The 16,420-nt window shown below is 33.1% G+C and overlaps 4 protein-coding genes across 7 annotated transcripts; 1 reads left to right on the top strand and 3 right to left on the bottom strand.

The window, feature by feature from the left end:
• Positions 1 to 2,756: 2,756 nt before the first annotated feature.
• Positions 2,757 to 4,052, top strand: LOC142550925 (zinc-finger homeodomain protein 2-like). The gene has a single exon (XM_075659972.1). The coding sequence runs from the start codon at positions 3,116 to 3,118 to the stop codon at positions 3,881 to 3,883; it is 768 nt and encodes a 255-aa protein (XP_075516087.1). The 5' UTR covers positions 2,757 to 3,115; the 3' UTR covers positions 3,884 to 4,052.
• A 2,259-nt stretch (positions 4,053 to 6,311) lies between these two features.
• Positions 6,312 to 7,639, bottom strand: LOC142550926 (protein RADIALIS-like 4). Its single transcript, XM_075659973.1, has 2 exons — positions 7,321 to 7,639; positions 6,312 to 6,593 (listed from the first exon to the last, which is right to left on the bottom strand). Exons 1-2 carry the CDS (start codon positions 7,581 to 7,583, stop codon positions 6,569 to 6,571), a joined length of 288 nt encoding a protein of 95 aa, XP_075516088.1. The 5' UTR covers positions 7,584 to 7,639; the 3' UTR covers positions 6,312 to 6,568.
• A 4,038-nt stretch (positions 7,640 to 11,677) lies between these two features.
• LOC142551594 (CBS domain-containing protein CBSX3, mitochondrial) lies at positions 11,678 to 13,584 on the bottom strand. 2 transcript variants are annotated; one of them, XM_075660908.1, is made up of 5 exons: positions 12,558 to 13,584; positions 12,381 to 12,462; positions 12,103 to 12,176; positions 11,956 to 12,016; positions 11,678 to 11,853 (listed from the first exon to the last, which is right to left on the bottom strand). In XM_075660908.1, exons 1-5 carry the CDS (start codon positions 12,876 to 12,878, stop codon positions 11,711 to 11,713), a joined length of 681 nt encoding a protein of 226 aa, XP_075517023.1. In that variant the 5' UTR covers positions 12,879 to 13,584; the 3' UTR covers positions 11,678 to 11,710. The 2 variants fall into 2 exon arrangements, with proteins under 2 accessions (XP_075517023.1, XP_075517022.1); XM_075660907.1 differs by having other exon boundaries at positions 11,678 to 12,016.
• A 129-nt stretch (positions 13,585 to 13,713) lies between these two features.
• On the bottom strand, positions 13,714 to 16,005 carry LOC142551593 (tubby-like F-box protein 5). Of its 3 annotated transcripts, none has more exons than XM_075660903.1 (5): positions 15,521 to 16,005; positions 14,841 to 15,278; positions 14,666 to 14,765; positions 14,436 to 14,559; positions 13,714 to 14,354 (listed from the first exon to the last, which is right to left on the bottom strand). In XM_075660903.1, the coding sequence occupies exons 2-5, from the start codon at positions 15,192 to 15,194 to the stop codon at positions 13,781 to 13,783; spliced, it is 1,152 nt and encodes a 383-aa protein (XP_075517018.1). In that variant the 5' UTR covers positions 15,195 to 15,278; positions 15,521 to 16,005; the 3' UTR covers positions 13,714 to 13,780. The 3 variants fall into 3 exon arrangements, with proteins under 3 accessions (XP_075517018.1, XP_075517020.1, XP_075517019.1); XM_075660905.1 differs by having other exon boundaries at positions 14,436 to 14,568; positions 14,678 to 14,765; positions 15,521 to 15,996; XM_075660904.1 differs by lacking the exon at positions 15,521 to 16,005 and having other exon boundaries at positions 14,841 to 15,481.
• Between the last annotated feature and the right edge of the window lie 415 nt (positions 16,006 to 16,420).

Genomic DNA, 16,420 nt, shown 5'->3' on the forward strand with positions numbered 1-16,420 from the left:
GAAATTCCGGATTCACTGTCCCGGTCAGAATCCGGGACAGACTGACACGGATTCTAAGAATCTGATTTTAATTTTTTTTTTTAAAAAAAGGAAATCGGCGATTGGCGATAGGTTTATCAAACCGTCGCAGTTTATCAAACCGTCGTTAATCTACTTACGTAATTTTTGGGCCGGCCGTTATTCTATTATAGTGACGGTTTTTGGTGAAATAAGATTAGGTTTGATAAAAGCTATCCGCGACGGTTTATCATATTTTCATAATGTTTTAGAATCTGTTATATTTTAATAAATAAGTTTTAAAAATATATTATTTTTAAAAAAAACCCTTTTGATGTTAGGCCAGGGCAACTAAAAAAATTTTTGGGCCGGCCGTTAATCTACTTACGTAATTTTCCATTGTTGGGGTGGATGTAAATGAACTTAATCGAATCGAATATGAAAAAAAAAAAATTAAACCTTAAATTCGATTCAAAGCTAATTTTTTTTTAACATTTTTTAGTTTGAACCAAGGCTCGAGTTCGAAATAGCCACATATTCACGAGCTATTCGAAAATAAATTCTAAAAATATATTTATTTAATATATAATTATATTATATATTAAATAAATGTTAAAGTAAGCTACTAAGAAAGTTATGAAACTAAAATAATTCAGGTTCGAGTCCGGCTCAAAAAATGTTCGAATGTGTTTGCGTTCAGCTAGAATTCGATAATTTTGAATACAAATCAAATATTTTTAATCAGCTCGAGAAGCTCGCTAATTGATTCAATTCATTTTTACCCTTAGTTATATTAAACAAATCATAAAATCTAGAATTGGTCTGGTTTAATTCAGAACCAATAGAGTCGGTTCTGGGTTGAACAAAATCTAATACCAATATTGAACCAGATTCTATTGTTTTCAAATGAATTGGGAACCGGTTTGATTCGATTATTATTTTAATTAAATGTACCAACTTAATCATCACCACATTTCTCCAAAGTAAAAAATTGTATGAGACGGTCTCACGGGTCCTATTTTCTGATACATATTTATTATTTGGGTCATCCAAGAAAAAATTTTACTTTTTATGATAAGAGTATTACTTTTTATTGTTAATATCGGTAAGTTTGACCCGTCTCACAGATTAAGATTCGTGAGACCGTCTCATAAGAGACCTACTCTTTCTCCAAACCTACTCTCGCATCTTTATTTTATAACAAATGCATTCTCCAATTCCACCAGTCAAAATCCCTATAGTCCAGTCTCGAGATATCAATTTTACTTAATGTATCTATACTATGTATGAAGCCTCAGAGTTTAGACTACATAAATTTGATATCTTTGATATAATATATCTTATCAACCTTCAAATTTGCTTCCAATATGGCTGTAATCGGTTCAATTCGGATCCGGTTTTGGATTGGTTACTCTCCCACTCCGATAAATCCAAAATGGGTCCTTTGTAGTATATCACAGGATGAGTTTGGCCCCATTACTCCACAATGCTAAATCGATTTGAAATATATTTTAAATATTTTCTCGAATCAAATCTTTAATTTAAAAATATTTTTATGCAAGTACTCAAATCTTTAATTTAAAAATATTTTTATGCAAGTACAAATTATTTATCAAATCAAATCTAACGCACATGTGCATTGTAAAATCAGAACTCTCGATGAATAAGACTAAAATTGAGGCTAAAATTGAAATTCGTGAGACGATCTCACATATCTTTATTCATGATGCGGATCAACCATATCCATATTCACAATAATAAGTAATATTTTTGACATATAAATAATATATTTTTATGTATGACTCAAATAAAATATTTGTGTTACAAAATTGACTCGTGAGACTAATTCACAAAAGTTTTTTTGAAATACTAAAACACAATAAAATAAAAATATAAAATCAAAATCACAATTTCCATTATTATTATTATTATTATTATTATTATTATTATAGATATACTAATACACACAAAAAATATTTATTTAAAATTACATGATATTTGTATATTTAATATACACAAAAAAGAGTTTAAAAAAAAAAATACAAAAGAAAATGAAAGTCAAAAGAAAATAAAGGGTGAGTTCAAGTTGCAATTATGAAGGGAGAAATGGGGCCGAGCGGCAGGGCGTGGGAGAGGTAGAACATGACCCTGTCTCAGTCTTTTCTTTTTCTCTCACTTTTCTAGCCACCATGATACATACATTATACAAAGTTATTTTGTGGCATGCTACTTAATCTAAGTAACTTTATAATTATAAAATCCAAAAAAAAAAAAAACCTAACTTATTATAACTTATTGAAATCTGAAAAATCATAAAAATCGATATACGTTGATCAGGTTATTTTTTTTATATATAAAAAGTAATTAATAATGTTGGCGTTAATTAATTTCTACCAAGAATCGATTTAATTATTCTTACATTGTTTGAATAAAAAAGCTCTAAATATATCAAATGGGGTCGATTTTTTTTTATTTCAATGTAAGAAATGATAAATAATAGGATAATTTTGATATCTACAAATTTAAACAATAATGACGTAGATAACTTGTAATTTATCTGAATCTTGGTATTAATATGTCAAGTTTGAGAAGATCTATCAAGTTAAAAACCTAATGGTAGCATGGATCCGCTGCCCCAATTGTTTTTTTTTTTTTTTTTTGGTACAGAACAAAATATGTACAATTATTTGATAGCGAATCTGAGAGAATGGATTTAATATAAATCTCTATCAGTGAGGTTGTTTCCCACTTATCTCTTCTCTTTCCTGAGCTTCATCATAAGCAACCAAGCTGTCCTTTGTTGGATACTCAGTTGGCTGTTGGAACCACAGCAACACACTCCCGGATCCCAAAACACCTTCATCTGCTGTACACTACTATTTGAGAATCCTTTCAGTCCCCTTACAAAAACCTCCATTAATAGAGCTGTAGTGTTCTAGGTTTTAAACTTTTAGGTTATGTTTCAAGAAATTTTTGTGGATTTGGGATTTGGGATGGTGAGATTAGCACATAAAATCTAATTTTTGGTTTTATTCATATTTCTAGATAGTTAAGCTACTTTCTTGGTCATTAAATATTTGATTTTGGAGGAGATACATTTTACTAGGGTTTCTTGTAAATGGCATTGAATGCTGGTGAAGACAAGGATATGAGGATACATAGCTCTTCCTCAGGCTTCGATAACTCGCTGGAGAACCCTTCGACCGAGCAAGAGAGAACAAGAATCCTCGACCCTAGTCCCGGTGGATCCAAATCCAAATCCAAGCTTACATGCCATAGGATCAGCTACCACGCGTGCCTCAGGAACCACGCGGCCAACATCGGAGGAAACGTCACCGATGGGTGTGGAGAATTCATGCCCAACGGCGAGGAAGGAACCCTCGAAGCGCTCATGTGCGCCGCCTGCAGTTGCCACCGCAATTTCCATAGGAAAGAGCACCACAGCGAATGTTCCACGAGGGGGGCGGGGATTGTCCACCACCTCCATCTCCCGCCGCCGCTTCCTTCCCCCTTAATGAGCCATCACCGAGGGGTGTCCAGTCACTGGAGTCCAATGATGCAGCCTGTGAAAATGGCCTTCGGCAGCGGCGGTGGAGGAAGTGTCGGTACTGATTCATCCAGCGAGGAGCTGAACTTCAACTCGTTGCAGGTGGCTCCGCCACCACCGCATTTCGTGAGCAAGAAGCGGTCCCGGACGAAGTTCACGGCGGAGCAGAAGGAGAAGATGATGAAATTCGCGGAGAAGGTGGGATGGAGGATTCCGAGAGAAGATGACAGTGAAATGCAGAGGTTTTGTGCTGAAGTTGGTGTTAAGAGACAGGTTTTCAAAGTTTGGATGCATAATAACAAGATCAGTTCATCCAAGAAAAATTCCCAAGAAATTTAATTAAATAATATAATTTATTGCCACATTTAGAGATTATTTTGGAGTTGGGACATATTTTATTTTGCTAATTAGCTTTGATGCATGTAATTTAAATGTATTTTGAAAAGTGGGATCGATGTGTTATTGTTTGAATTGTGCATGGGGAAATTAATATTCCACATGACATTTTGTAAACATGAGTTTATTCCGTTCAAATTGATTAATGTTCTTTAATTTTCTTAAGTACAGTCAATTTCTGCTGTGGTTGAAAACAAGCACCGTGGTATGTGCATTTTTTACACAAGTGAATTTGAGCAATCAAAGAGAAATCCTGACCATGATATTCATTAATATATAGAGGTCACCACTCGGACCGATTGTAATGAATCTGAGAAAATCTCAAACGTTGGCAAAATTATTTGTAATGCAAAAATTCAGACCAGATAGAATCTCAGATAACTCGCTGTTAAGCACAGATCCTGGATTCCAAATTTTATTTGCTATGGAAGCTGAGATTTTTCCTTGGCTATCCTGAATGATCGCACCGTTGGTATGGCTTCCCTTTCTAGCATTAAATCCCGCATCTACATCCAGTCGAAGATGGTCAACCTGTGGTTTGAACCATATAGAATTTCCGACCTTGTCCAAATTTCTAAGAGCAGGCGTTTTGGCTTTGCACGCAACTTGGAACTCAGAAACCAGCATATAAGCCCAAGAAACTACAATAGCTAGGCTGATTAAGAAAAACAACATCATGCTTTCTACGACAAATATCCACCCAAACAGCCCAAGATAAGACACAAAAAAGAATTAAATCATCAGTAGCCACACTCTGCGAAATGTTATACCGGATGTCCAAGAAGTACTGTTCTTGAGCATTACAGAAAAAAAAAATCCAAAATTGTCCTTTCTTCCAACAAGATTGACTTTTTTACCAGGAAAATAATGAGCGACAAGTAGAGGCCAAACTCAACTTACATATAAAGCAAATACCTGTCGTGGGGACATGATGGTATGCTAAGTTGAGTTCTATAGGAATATGATTGAAGGCTGCTCGGATGGAATTTTCAAACTCCAGATAGATTTCCACCAAGTTTGAAGAGAATGTACAGATTAATTTGGCTGTGACTCAAAAGTTCTCATCTCTACATGATAATCCGACTTTATTGTGTATTTACCTCCATTATCCCATTTCCGAAATGTTGTATCAATGCAACCAAGGGGATTAATTAGTATATTTACCTCTGAGATTTGGTTGCTAGCGCTTTATATTGCTTCAAGCTTAATGATTATACAGGAATTCAATTTTAAAAGTTGTTACTATCCCTATTAGAAAACCGACCAAAATATGATGTTTGAATTGATTTATGATTTAAAAATAATGAGTTAGCATCGTTATTAACGATTATAATTTTTAGTAAAACAATAAATGTTTGATCATACAATTCGTATCAGAATCAATGTTACGTATACGATTTTTATAGATTACAAAGAATGCAATTATTGAGATGTTGATCACTATCAAACAATATATAATTATCATACTAAGAGTGTGATCGAAAAATGACATTTAAGTTATTCTAATTTAAAATAATGATATTATATTATTACCATCAGTTATATTATTTGCTAAAACGACATGTATTCGATCTCACGACAATTGAGATTAAAAGTTGACGACCGAAAAGTTTATTTATAAAATTTGATTTGACGTCTGTATATCCTAATGGGCCACTCACAAAAGGGCCACGCACTAGTAATTGGGTTGAAAAGCTGTGCAAATTCTACTTTAACTCAACGTGATCTAGGCTTCCTTTTCTTCTTTCTTTCTTTTCCTTTCATTTTAAAAGAGTTGCAATTTAACTTCTACAAAATCCTAGCATTATGTATTTCCAAAAATAAAAATCCTAGATAGCATTATTTTTTTTTCATTTAAAGATATCAATTAATCGATGAATTAATAATTTATTATATTATAGAGTGAATTCACTATTCAAATGTTCGATCCCCTTTTTTTATTTTATATACTTAAAATCCTTTTCGTTTAAAGAATTAATGGAGGTTTGATTTTGATACAGGCCAGATCAAAGGGGTTCGTGGAAAAATTGATTACGAAGTTTTCTGGCTGCAATCCTTTGAATGGATGAGAAACTCCACGGATAAAAAAGATTTATTTTAGCTAGCCATGTATTTGTTTTTTTTAAAAAAAAAATCTTCTTAGAAGTTGCATGCTTTATATTCTTAATTATAAGTTTTGAATTTTAACTTTTAAAGATTTTAAAAATATTGAATTAGATTAACTTAATAAATAGTGTAATTATAAATTTGACACTACAAGGAAATTTATTTAGTGACTATAATTAATTTCGATTTGGCAATGCTATGAAACGAATAATACAACATGCAATTATGTTTGGTGTATTAAGTGAAAAATAGGATCAGAAACATATATTAATTATATATAAGCCACATTTTTACTGATAAATATGATACTCGAACTATGTTTCAGTACAATAATATACGTCGTCGAACATTAATATATTTTTTAAATTTTTCTTGAAGCTAATGGACGTCGATAAAAATACATATATTTTTCTGGGATTATAAGGAGACATCTCTTTAATTTGAAGGTCGACTTCGGATGTGCTTGCATCTGCTTTCTTATTGATCATTCTCTAATGGTAAATCATGAAGTATTTAGTTTCACTAAAGCTTCAGATTCTTCAAAAACCTATCAAAATCAAGAAATTAATTGTTTTGGAATATGCTTAGAGAATAGGAGACGTAATAAAATTTAGTCAAATAAATAGATGCTGTAACATGAAGCATAGCATAAAACTTAATTGTAACGAATTACATATTAGAAAGATTAATAAATATTTTAGAATTTGGTTTGTAGAATTATGATTTTAGAAAATAGTTGTAGCATGTGATGATCTATCCCTATCTACAAGATTTTTCCTTAAAATAAGCTAGTTTAGGATCAAGAAAAGACCATGTGCTACGATCTAAAACAAATATAACTACATTTGTTTAATGTGGGATTTCTCTTAAGAGTAGGTATCTTGTGATACGGTTTCACGAATTTTTATCTGTGAGACGGGTCAACCCTATCGATATTCACAATAAAAAGTAATACTCTTAGCATAAAAATTAATATTTTTTCATTGATGACCCAAATAAGATATCTGTCTCACAAAATACGACCCGTGAGACCGTTTCACCTAAGTTTTTGTCTTTTTTTTAATTATTATTATTTTTTTTAAAAAAAAAGATGACTTCAAGTTAACTAAATTGGACGTGGATATTATATTTTTATCATTTTATGTTCTTCCATCTTGTCTTGACTTCAAGCGCAAGAAATGGAACATTAACGCAAGAACTCTAAAATTAACATACTCATTATCACGAGGAGTGGACTAAAATATTAGAAGAAAAATGACTGCTTCCAACATTACCTATGCTCATTGCCATATCCTCTGGGATTGCTTGAAATAGGCCTGTAGTTGGGTATAGGGACTTGATCAGTTTCAATGTGCATGATGTCTTTGACTAGAGCTTCGTAATGTCTCTTCACTTCCTCCGCTGATTTCCCGCTGACCGCCCTCGCGATGTTGTGCCATCGATCCGGCGTGTCTTTGTCGTACTGGGCTAAAGCATCCTCGAATTGCTTGTTTTGTCTTGGTGTCCATGTCGAGCAGCGCGACGACGAGCTGGTCATTGGAGCTCGATGTTATTGGGAATGATGCGAATGTGTGTTTGTTCAAAGATTTGTTTGAGTAGGGAGTGCTTATATAGAGAGGAAAAGGTGGTGGAAGGGCACAAGGCTACAAGTTGTTGACTTTTGGAGGAGTAAAAAAAGAGGTCACAATTTGAAGAGATTTGGTGAATTCATTGAAACGTCATTTTCATCGTCTTTTTATCCATTTGATGATAATATAATATATAATATAAAATGAAAATGGTAGCATCATGAACAAGTGGATTACCAAATGGAATTTTCGATAGCTGGTGGGATTGGTTCCCCCAATCTCGAGTCCTACTTGTTCGGTTAGATGCCCTTTACATAGATGGGGTCGTCACTTAACCAAAAAACAAAAACAAAAAATTAAAAAAAGGAAAAACAAATGAAAGAAAAATTAAAGTTAAGCCGCATATAATAAATGACAAAAATTTGTGTGAGACGGTTTCACGTGTCGTATTTGTGAGACGGATCTCTTATTTGAGTCATCCATGAAAAAGTATTATTTCTTATGCTAAGAGTGTTACTTTTTATTGTGAATATCGGTAGGATTGACCCGTCTTACAGATTAGGATCCGTGAGACGGTCTCACATGAGACCCACTCATAATAAAAAGAGCAGGTTTTTTCTGAGACGGTCTCACGAATCTTTATCTGTGAGATGAGTCAACCCTACCGATGTTCAAATAAAAAGTAATATTCTTAACATGAAAAAGTAATTTTTTTCATGAATGACTCAATTAAGAGATCTATCTCACAAAATACGACCCATAAAACCGTCTCACACAAGTTTTTGCCTAATAAAAAACTCTTTAAATTTTATATTGTTGATATTAAATTATTTAACTTCGTGATAAATAAGAGCAAATGGTAATTTGAATTGTTTTCAAAAACTAAAAAATATTATCACTCAAGCTCGAGTACTCCGTAATAATAGTAGAGTTTGAGACATGAAAGCTCGAGCAGCTCGAACCTAATAAAGGCTCGAGCGCCGTTGAAATTTAGCTCAAGTGACACCAAATATATAAAATAGTATAAAAATCTCGTGTTCGAGACTCCTAATTGTGTTTGTTTAGAAAAACATTTGAGCTCAAGTAAGATCACAAGTTCAATCCCATAGGGGTTTTCAATTTGGTGAGCAAGTGATCGTTTGATCAATGATCATGAGCTCGATTTCTCTTATCAACACTTTCTCATCAGAGCTTGTTGTAAAGAGTTTGTCCAATACGATTTACTTGACTAGTTAAAAATTCAACTTAGACAAATATTGAAAAAAAATTAAGTTAAAAATCAGATTTACCGTATAAAAGCATAGTGGACAGTGTAGTACTGGAGATATTGTTTCACAATATTGTCCCTTCGATTATTCAAATTTCGTGGCCAAAAATTAAGATAGGATAATGTATCCTTGGAATCAGATTTACCTAAATCTTTATGCCTAACTATTTTCAGTCCTTCCATTGGATTGGAATTTGATTCCTCATCATATATACCAAATCTTATAATTTCATCAGCATTACTTTTACTACATGGCCAGATTGATTCCCACTTCCTCGTGTTCTTGAATTTTGACTTTGCTGTCTTTTAAAATTAGGAATCAAGTTTAGTTTTATTAGGAAAAAAAAATCAAGAAAAGCTTTGATTGGTGTGTTTTAGAACTCGCTAATTGTTTTCTAAGAAAAAATTCCCTTAAAAAAAGCACTTTTGGTTTTTCTACTTCAAGTTTTCTTTGGGGAAAAAAAACAGCATTCAAAAATAAACTATTTTATTTTTTAAAAAATTTCAAAACAATCACAACGCCCCGAATTAACAAAATAATTTTTAACCAGGTAATACAATATCCTAACTTACTACGTTTAATTTTTTGACACGTTTTTCATTAACTCGTTTGACATCAAAATCTTAGATTATCTAAATCTAATTATAACAAACTCCTCCACCAGCGATCACCTGAGCTTGACATCTTGCTCATATAGTTTCTTTAAAGGAAGGACATTATAAGGTAACATTAGGGTTAAATGCTTCCAAAGAATCTATACCAAAATAGGAAACCCGTTTTTGATGTTTTAGAAACTTTATAATATCTAAATTCCATCTCTTTCCATGAAAAGTTTCACAAATAGGCTGCCCCCTTTCCCCACGGAAATTATATTTTTCCCCTCAAGAATCATAATTTCCAGCGGTTGGGATTTCTCCGCAAGTGTCCTAAGTCAAACAAGGCAATTACCCTTTCAAATGAAAATATTACTCGACTCCTTTCATAAAAGAAGACATGTTCAATTTGCAGAGACTGTTCCATATGTCTTATAATTTGAATATTATTTATACTCAAAAAGTGTTTAATCACACTACATTTACTTTTTTTATTTTACAAATTGAAAATATTATCCTTTTATATTAAATATTTGTACAATTTCAGAAATATCAAATTTAAATGAATTGCATAAATATTGACATAGTACAAAATTTTTAAGATTTAAATTTTATCAGTTAATGTAATTAGATATTTTTATTACCATCGTAATAATATAATTTCTCAATAATAATATAGTTTATTCAAAAGTGTAGTCATACTTATATTAGTAAAATCATAATATTTTATTTATTTTTATAAATATTTCGTGATTTTATAATACTGACTTCAAGAATAAATTAAATAATGTATATAATATTGTATAATCTCGATTTTGTTATAACCGATAAAATAAAATAACTAAAAGTCACAAAAATTTAATTTATTTCTAAATAAGAAAATAAGGTAAATATTTTCAATAAATAAAGATAACTGAATAATTTTTTTCCAAAAAAATTGAATTAAAAAATAATTTTATTTCTTGTTCAAATTTCAAATATTTAATGAATTGAATTAAGATAACATCTGTGTCTAATTAATAATCGAGATAATATAGGATATAAAAAATCAAATTTTATTTTATGATTTTAGATAATTGTTGATATTTAATTTGATTTAACCAAAGTTCTATTTTTATTTTTTTTTTGTAAAATTCGAGATAAGTGTAAAAATTTTGTTGTTTGATTAATATGTAATACAAAAATAATATTGATTTAAACATAATAATTTTAACAATAATAAATAGAAAATTATAAGTCTGGAATGTCTATCAAGATTTTATATATTAAATAAGTCATAAATAAGGGTATTTGTTTCAAATAAAAGAATAAAAAAGAGAGAGAGTTTTATTAACACTTTTTGGAGTGTAAATAACCCTCATCGTCGTATAATCTTATTTTAAAAATAAGTTGTTAAAGTGTTTGAATAAAATAAAATAATTAATCTTGCCATTGTTCATGTGTTTGGTATTATAAAATCTTTTCCTCTTGGTAATTACCATAAATGCATAAGTTATAACACTATGAAATAATAATTATATTAATTATTATTCATGTAATAATAGTATGAATAATAAATACTAATTATTATTATAATAAAATTATTATTAATAACAATTGAAATGCTAATTTTAAAATTAATACACGAAGTAATAATGATAATAATAATAAATATTGTTGGATATTAATCAATTTATAAATCGTACATCAGCTCAAACAATATATATTGGCATAAATAATTATTTCACTCAACGAATACTATCCCAAAAAGTTTCAAATTTCATTCATCCCAAAATATAGAAAATCCTATTTTAATGTAATTTGGACTATAATTTTCATATTACTGTATGGTGTCCACGCATTTGGGACCAATAATGTGATCCATTCGCTAGCTTTCGAGTAGTGGAGGATACTACCTCCATATCCTTGGCTCAATCATGAGGAAGCACAGTAAAGCTTGGGGACCAGAGATTGGTTAGAATCTTTGAATTAAAGGGTAATAAGTTTTGGCCTTGTGCAAATGATTTCCGCGTAGAGATGAAATGTTCCAAAAGATAAAGGAGATAGACACATGAGTTATAAGAGACAGACATGCTCTGGAGATTCGACCTCGATTTAATTGCGACAAATTATCCACATTCTTTGGATGATTATGATGTATGTTCCGTCCTTTTCATTGTATGCAATGACAATCACTTAGCATTTTTATGATGTTACAATAGATTAATTCTCAATGGCTCAAATGTTCATCAAACTCTAATAGTATTCTCCTCGTATAAACTCATTCAATCGCCTCACCTCGCCTCCCTGCTGCTCCACCACTGCTCGAACGACATCCACGATCGAGATCATGCCTACCAGCTTCCCATCTATCACCGGGATATGCCTTATATGGTTCTCTATAAACACAAACATCCCGCTTTTTATTACAGAACGACTATGTAGTGTGTGTCGTGACCAGTTCATGTGTGTGTGTTTTTTTTTCCTGACTAAGAACTTGCCTGTCATGACCTGCATCGCATTGAGAATGCCTGTATCTGATGTAACTGATATAAGCTTGTCCTGTTGAGGGGATGAAAAATCGACAAAGTATTAGCTAAAAGAGATCACAGTATGTCATTATATCTGTACTCGAGGATAACACCAACCTGATTAGTCATGATATCTTTTACTTGTGTGTGTTTAGAGGACCTGTCCTGTACAATCATCTTCAGCAGATAATCTGTTTAGACAAACTTACATTAGGTTTTTGTTCAAGACAGAACTTTTGATGGGCTAATTCAAGAAATCAAGCTTTTCTGCGATCAAGATTATGTTATGGGATCCACAGAATCTTTAAATGATCCATCCATCACTGAATCTCTTTAACTGAAGGATTCATTTATCGTAATAACAAACGTGTATGAAGAATCTGTAAATACAGTACCTCTCTCTGTCAAAATCCCCGCAATTGTCTGTTGTTCTCCGGGCTTCATAACAACCAAAGATCCTACATTATTTTTCGCCATCTGACGGACATTAAAAGTGTCATATTTTTTATATGTAGTAAAAACTAAACATAGCGCCTATACTCTGTGGTAGTTTTCAAGTCCTTGAATCTCACATGTTTCACAGCATCATACACGGTGTCATCTGTGCGACACCACAGCCAAGATTCGACCTTTCCTTCTCCCTTTGTCATTAGTACTTCAGCAACTGTTGTATTCTGTAACCCTTTCTCTGGTATGGTGTGGGATTTTGCCAACATTACCCCATTAAAACATTTATCATTCTTCTTTTTGGGAGACAACTGAGATGACGAGATGAGCCCACGTTGTGATAAAACATTTATCAGCTCGGGTGTGTTCCCGATGTGCAGATTTTCTGTTTTCAAGATTTTTGTAGATTCACAGCAAGATCTAACGGCACGAATGAGACGCTGCATGTTGATTTCAGGGATAAGCTTCTTGTAGAATTCTCTGTTTGTGATCTTAAATCTTGGTCATGTTAAGAATATCATCGGAAAACTGAATGGAAAAGGTTCATTGCCTTACTTTGTTCCTAAGTTTTGTATTGGAGATTCTTGCACCAGTAGGCTAAGTATTGGGTAGTTGTAAAATGGAAGTTTGTTTGGAAACATATTCTAATCTTTATAGAAGAAATTATGCAATACCAACATAAACGCAAAGATGGAGATAGCGTAGGGTGTGGGGATCTCACCCACCTTGCCGAAATCTTTTACCCATCCCAACCTCATCACAACTTGCGTACGTCAACCTCTTCTCGGATAACCTGAATCTTGATCATCTCATAGGCCTTCATATTTATCATGGAGGTGTCTTACTTCTTAGACCACCTAAATGCTTGAAAGCATCTGAAATCTTGTTCCGCATCTTATCCGATCTTCCATTCATCGCACTAGGCCTCTTCCCTATCGGAAATATGCACTTCATCGGATCACCTGCATTTATTTTTTGCCAGGCCAGGCTTAAATTGGAATAACACGTCAATCCCCTCTCGAGCACCTTGGCTGAAGCTAAGTTAACATCAAATAACGCCAATGGCTAGTCTAAGCTTGAATGGAACAAGAATCTAACACTTGATTGTCCCCTAAATTATTAGATCTTGATACAGATAATTGATGGGGGACGGGCGTGGCAAATCTTGAAGGTACTCGTAAATAATCGTTTCAGTCCAAAAGTAGCTTTCAAACACAAACCAATAACTTGGTTTCTTTTCATTTTATATTAAAGGGAAAGAAAAAGTGAGAGGAAAGAGAATATCTATAAAAAACTCATTCCAAAGGAAAAAAACATCTTTACACTCCATGGTTTCAACACATAGTAACTACTCGCATGCTGGTTTTGTATCAAAGCTGCTTAAACAGATTGCAAAGGCCTGAAAGGCCGAAAGGGGATATCGATAATCCATTGTAAATATATCTTTCCCTATCTTGCCAAATTGCAAGATCATTTTCTCTTGTTCGGAAACTGGAACATTCTGCGAAGATTCAACAGCAGCAACAAGCTGAAAGTTCTTGACAGAAGCCACAGTTACGCGCCCTCTGAAGTTCAAGCACCAGCACTGCAGTTGTTCATGCCATCTTGGAGTTTTGTTTCTTAAAACCAGTACTGGTTCTGTAGCTCCACCACCTGATTCCTTTGACTTGTGAAAACTGGTGGAAGTAGAAATTTCCGGAACAGGAATCGTGTGCATGGTGCAATTCATTCGTCTTGGCCCTCTTGTACGAAGAACGTTGAGCTCATATGATATAGTGGCCACTTTATAGTTGCAAAGAGGCAGCCTTGGCGAGACTTTCTTTGTTGAAATTCTTTTTCGAGACCGACCATTTGATGGGATTTCGGAGTTGGATGGAGTTTGACAGTCGTGAATAAAAAACTTGGAACCAAAAAAGTTGGACCTGTTACAATAAGCAGTACGTTCTGTGAAACGCAAAAAACTAATCCGCCAGACATGAGTAAGAACTAGAATGGAAAGGAACCTCAGTTTCCCTAAATAGCTATTACTGCTCCGAGAAAAATCATCTGCGGCCATGGATATTGGAAAATCTGTTTTTGTTGCTTTCCGGATCCTTTTTGCTCCCAACAAAAATTTACTTGCATCCCCTGAAAGAGCTGAAATGAATCTAAAAAAAGTCAGTAAACAAGAATCTTTACTGAAATATGAATCTTAACTTGTCACTGATATAAAATAGAAAATCGCGATTAGTACAGTAGATCGTACCGGGGCTCAAACCAAGGTACAATCGGAATGTTGAAGTCGCCCTTTCCCTTCTGATAAAGCATTGGATTGGAGAATCTCTCGGTCCAGTCTAATATATAATTTCAAGAAACTATTACAAAGTTACCATAAATCACCCTCCATTGATTAAAATAATTCAAACTACCTGCTTGAGTGACTTGGGAAAGGTGAGTAAACCACACTCCTCCGGGGTCCTAATGGCCTCCCTAGTTATTTCCCTCCATGATTTACAGACTGCTGCACAAAAAACCACGGCCCTTCGAGCCGGCCAAGTGGTCTCATTGGCATCTACTCTACCGATAATATCGTTAAGCAACTCGGGGGGCATGTTTGCCCATGGACTCTGTTGTACAAGTGGATAAGAACACGATGATTCCTCGGGTGCAAAATGGTGACTTCTAAGGTCTATCGGTCTCTTTTGTTCAGTTTGTTGCTTTCCCTTTTCATCTCTGCTATTTTCTCCAGTGAGACACTCTCTTAAAGAGCAATTGAATGGCATTTTTCTTGGAATAGACCACTTTGAGTGATTGAAACTCGAAAGAATTTAATAATTGATCACGTATCAAATTTGTTTATGGTTCACCTGATAAAACAGAGCAAGAAATTACAGGGACAAAACTTTAGAATGGCAATACACCCCTCCCCCCACCAATTAGTCAAGACTTGATCTCAAAAAATCCATGGGTATCAAACCTACACCTTCCCACAAAGAAAACAAAGTCGGCATTTTCTTGAAACCCCCGTTTAAATATTTTCAGAAACCGATTTTTTTTAAACTGTAATAAATAAAATATATGAAAGTGAGGAAGAATTATTCATGTTTACCTCAATCCCAATGGTTATCGAGATCAAAAAACGAATCTTTTTGAAGCTTTGTCACGTTTCGATGTCTCCCTTACACAATAATAGAAACACGCATATTGATATACTTTTATGTATCTGTATAGCCTCTACACCTAAAAGGGTCCCAATGTCTGAAGAAAATCAAAGACAAACAAATCGATGAATCAGAAAAGAGCCCAGCTAATACTTCAAACATCCCACCATGTCCCCACTTCTATTTCTCTTGTAACAAATTGAATCCTTTTTTTTAATAATAAAATGTTCGTAACAAATGGGGTTTTGTTGTTATCTTGAAAATTGAGAAACGGAACATTGGGGATATCCATAAAACACGAGCCCAAGCGCCACAGCCACCCCACCGCCACCGCGTATACGTAGAGCACGATGGCCGCAAGCGATACTTGGGATTCCCCGAATGCTTTCTATGTATCTTGAAATTGTTGAAGCTTTTTTTAATGGAAACTCAACTGTCCTTTTCATGTTTTCCGCTAAATTAACGGTCAGGTGATTGCGACGCTGTCAAATGCGCTGGAGAGTGGACTGCAGGCTATATTTTTAATACACGCTTAATCCATCTTGGTTTTTAATTAATTTGATTTATATAAAAATAAAATTCATATTATAATTTTAGAATTTAATGAGAAATCATATTGTAATTTGAGATAAATAATATTGAAAATAAATAAGTTTTTCTAATTAATTTGATTTATATTAAAATAAAAATCATATTTTAATTGTATAATTAACGAGGACAATTTAAGATAAATACAATTGAAAATAATTTACTATGACAATTTTGTAAAAACGTTGTTGGTACAAAGGTAATTTGATTAGGGAAAATTTTCTTTACAATAGTACATTGATGTACGCGTTACGTGTTTT

This window comes from Primulina tabacum, chromosome 7 (assembly GCF_025594145.1).
Source record: "Primulina tabacum isolate GXHZ01 chromosome 7, ASM2559414v2, whole genome shotgun sequence".
NCBI classification, from domain to species: domain Eukaryota; kingdom Viridiplantae; phylum Streptophyta; class Magnoliopsida; order Lamiales; family Gesneriaceae; genus Primulina; species Primulina tabacum.

Coding starts and splice junctions, on each gene's coding strand:
- LOC142550925 (XM_075659972.1), top strand. CDS start 3,116: ATGGCATTGAATGCTGGTGAAGACAAGGATATGAGGATACATAGCTCT.
- LOC142551593 (XM_075660903.1), bottom strand. CDS start 15,194: ATGCCATTCAATTGCTCTTTAAGAGAGTGTCTCACTGGAGAAAATAGC. Junction 14,766..14,840: donor TTCCCAAGTCACTCAAGCAG/GTAGTTTGAATT, acceptor ATTATATATTAG/ACTGGACCGAGAGATTCTCC. Junction 14,560..14,665: donor GAGCCCCGGTACGATCTACT/GTACTAATCGCG, acceptor CAGCTCTTTCAG/GGGATGCAAGTAAATTTTTG.
- LOC142551594 (XM_075660907.1), bottom strand. CDS start 12,878: ATGCAGCGTCTCATTCGTGCCGTTAGATCTTGCTGTGAATCTACAAAA. Junction 12,463..12,557: donor TGTATGATGCTGTGAAACAT/GTGAGATTCAAG, acceptor AATGTCCGTCAG/ATGGCGAAAAATAATGTAGG. Junction 12,017..12,102: donor AAGATATCATGACTAATCAG/GTTGGTGTTATC, acceptor TCCCCTCAACAG/GACAAGCTTATATCAGTTAC.
- LOC142550926 (XM_075659973.1), bottom strand. CDS start 7,583: ATGACCAGCTCGTCGTCGCGCTGCTCGACATGGACACCAAGACAAAAC. Junction 6,594..7,320: donor GGATATGGCAATGAGCATAG/GTAATGTTGGAA, acceptor TGATTTTGATAG/GTTTTTGAAGAATCTGAAGC.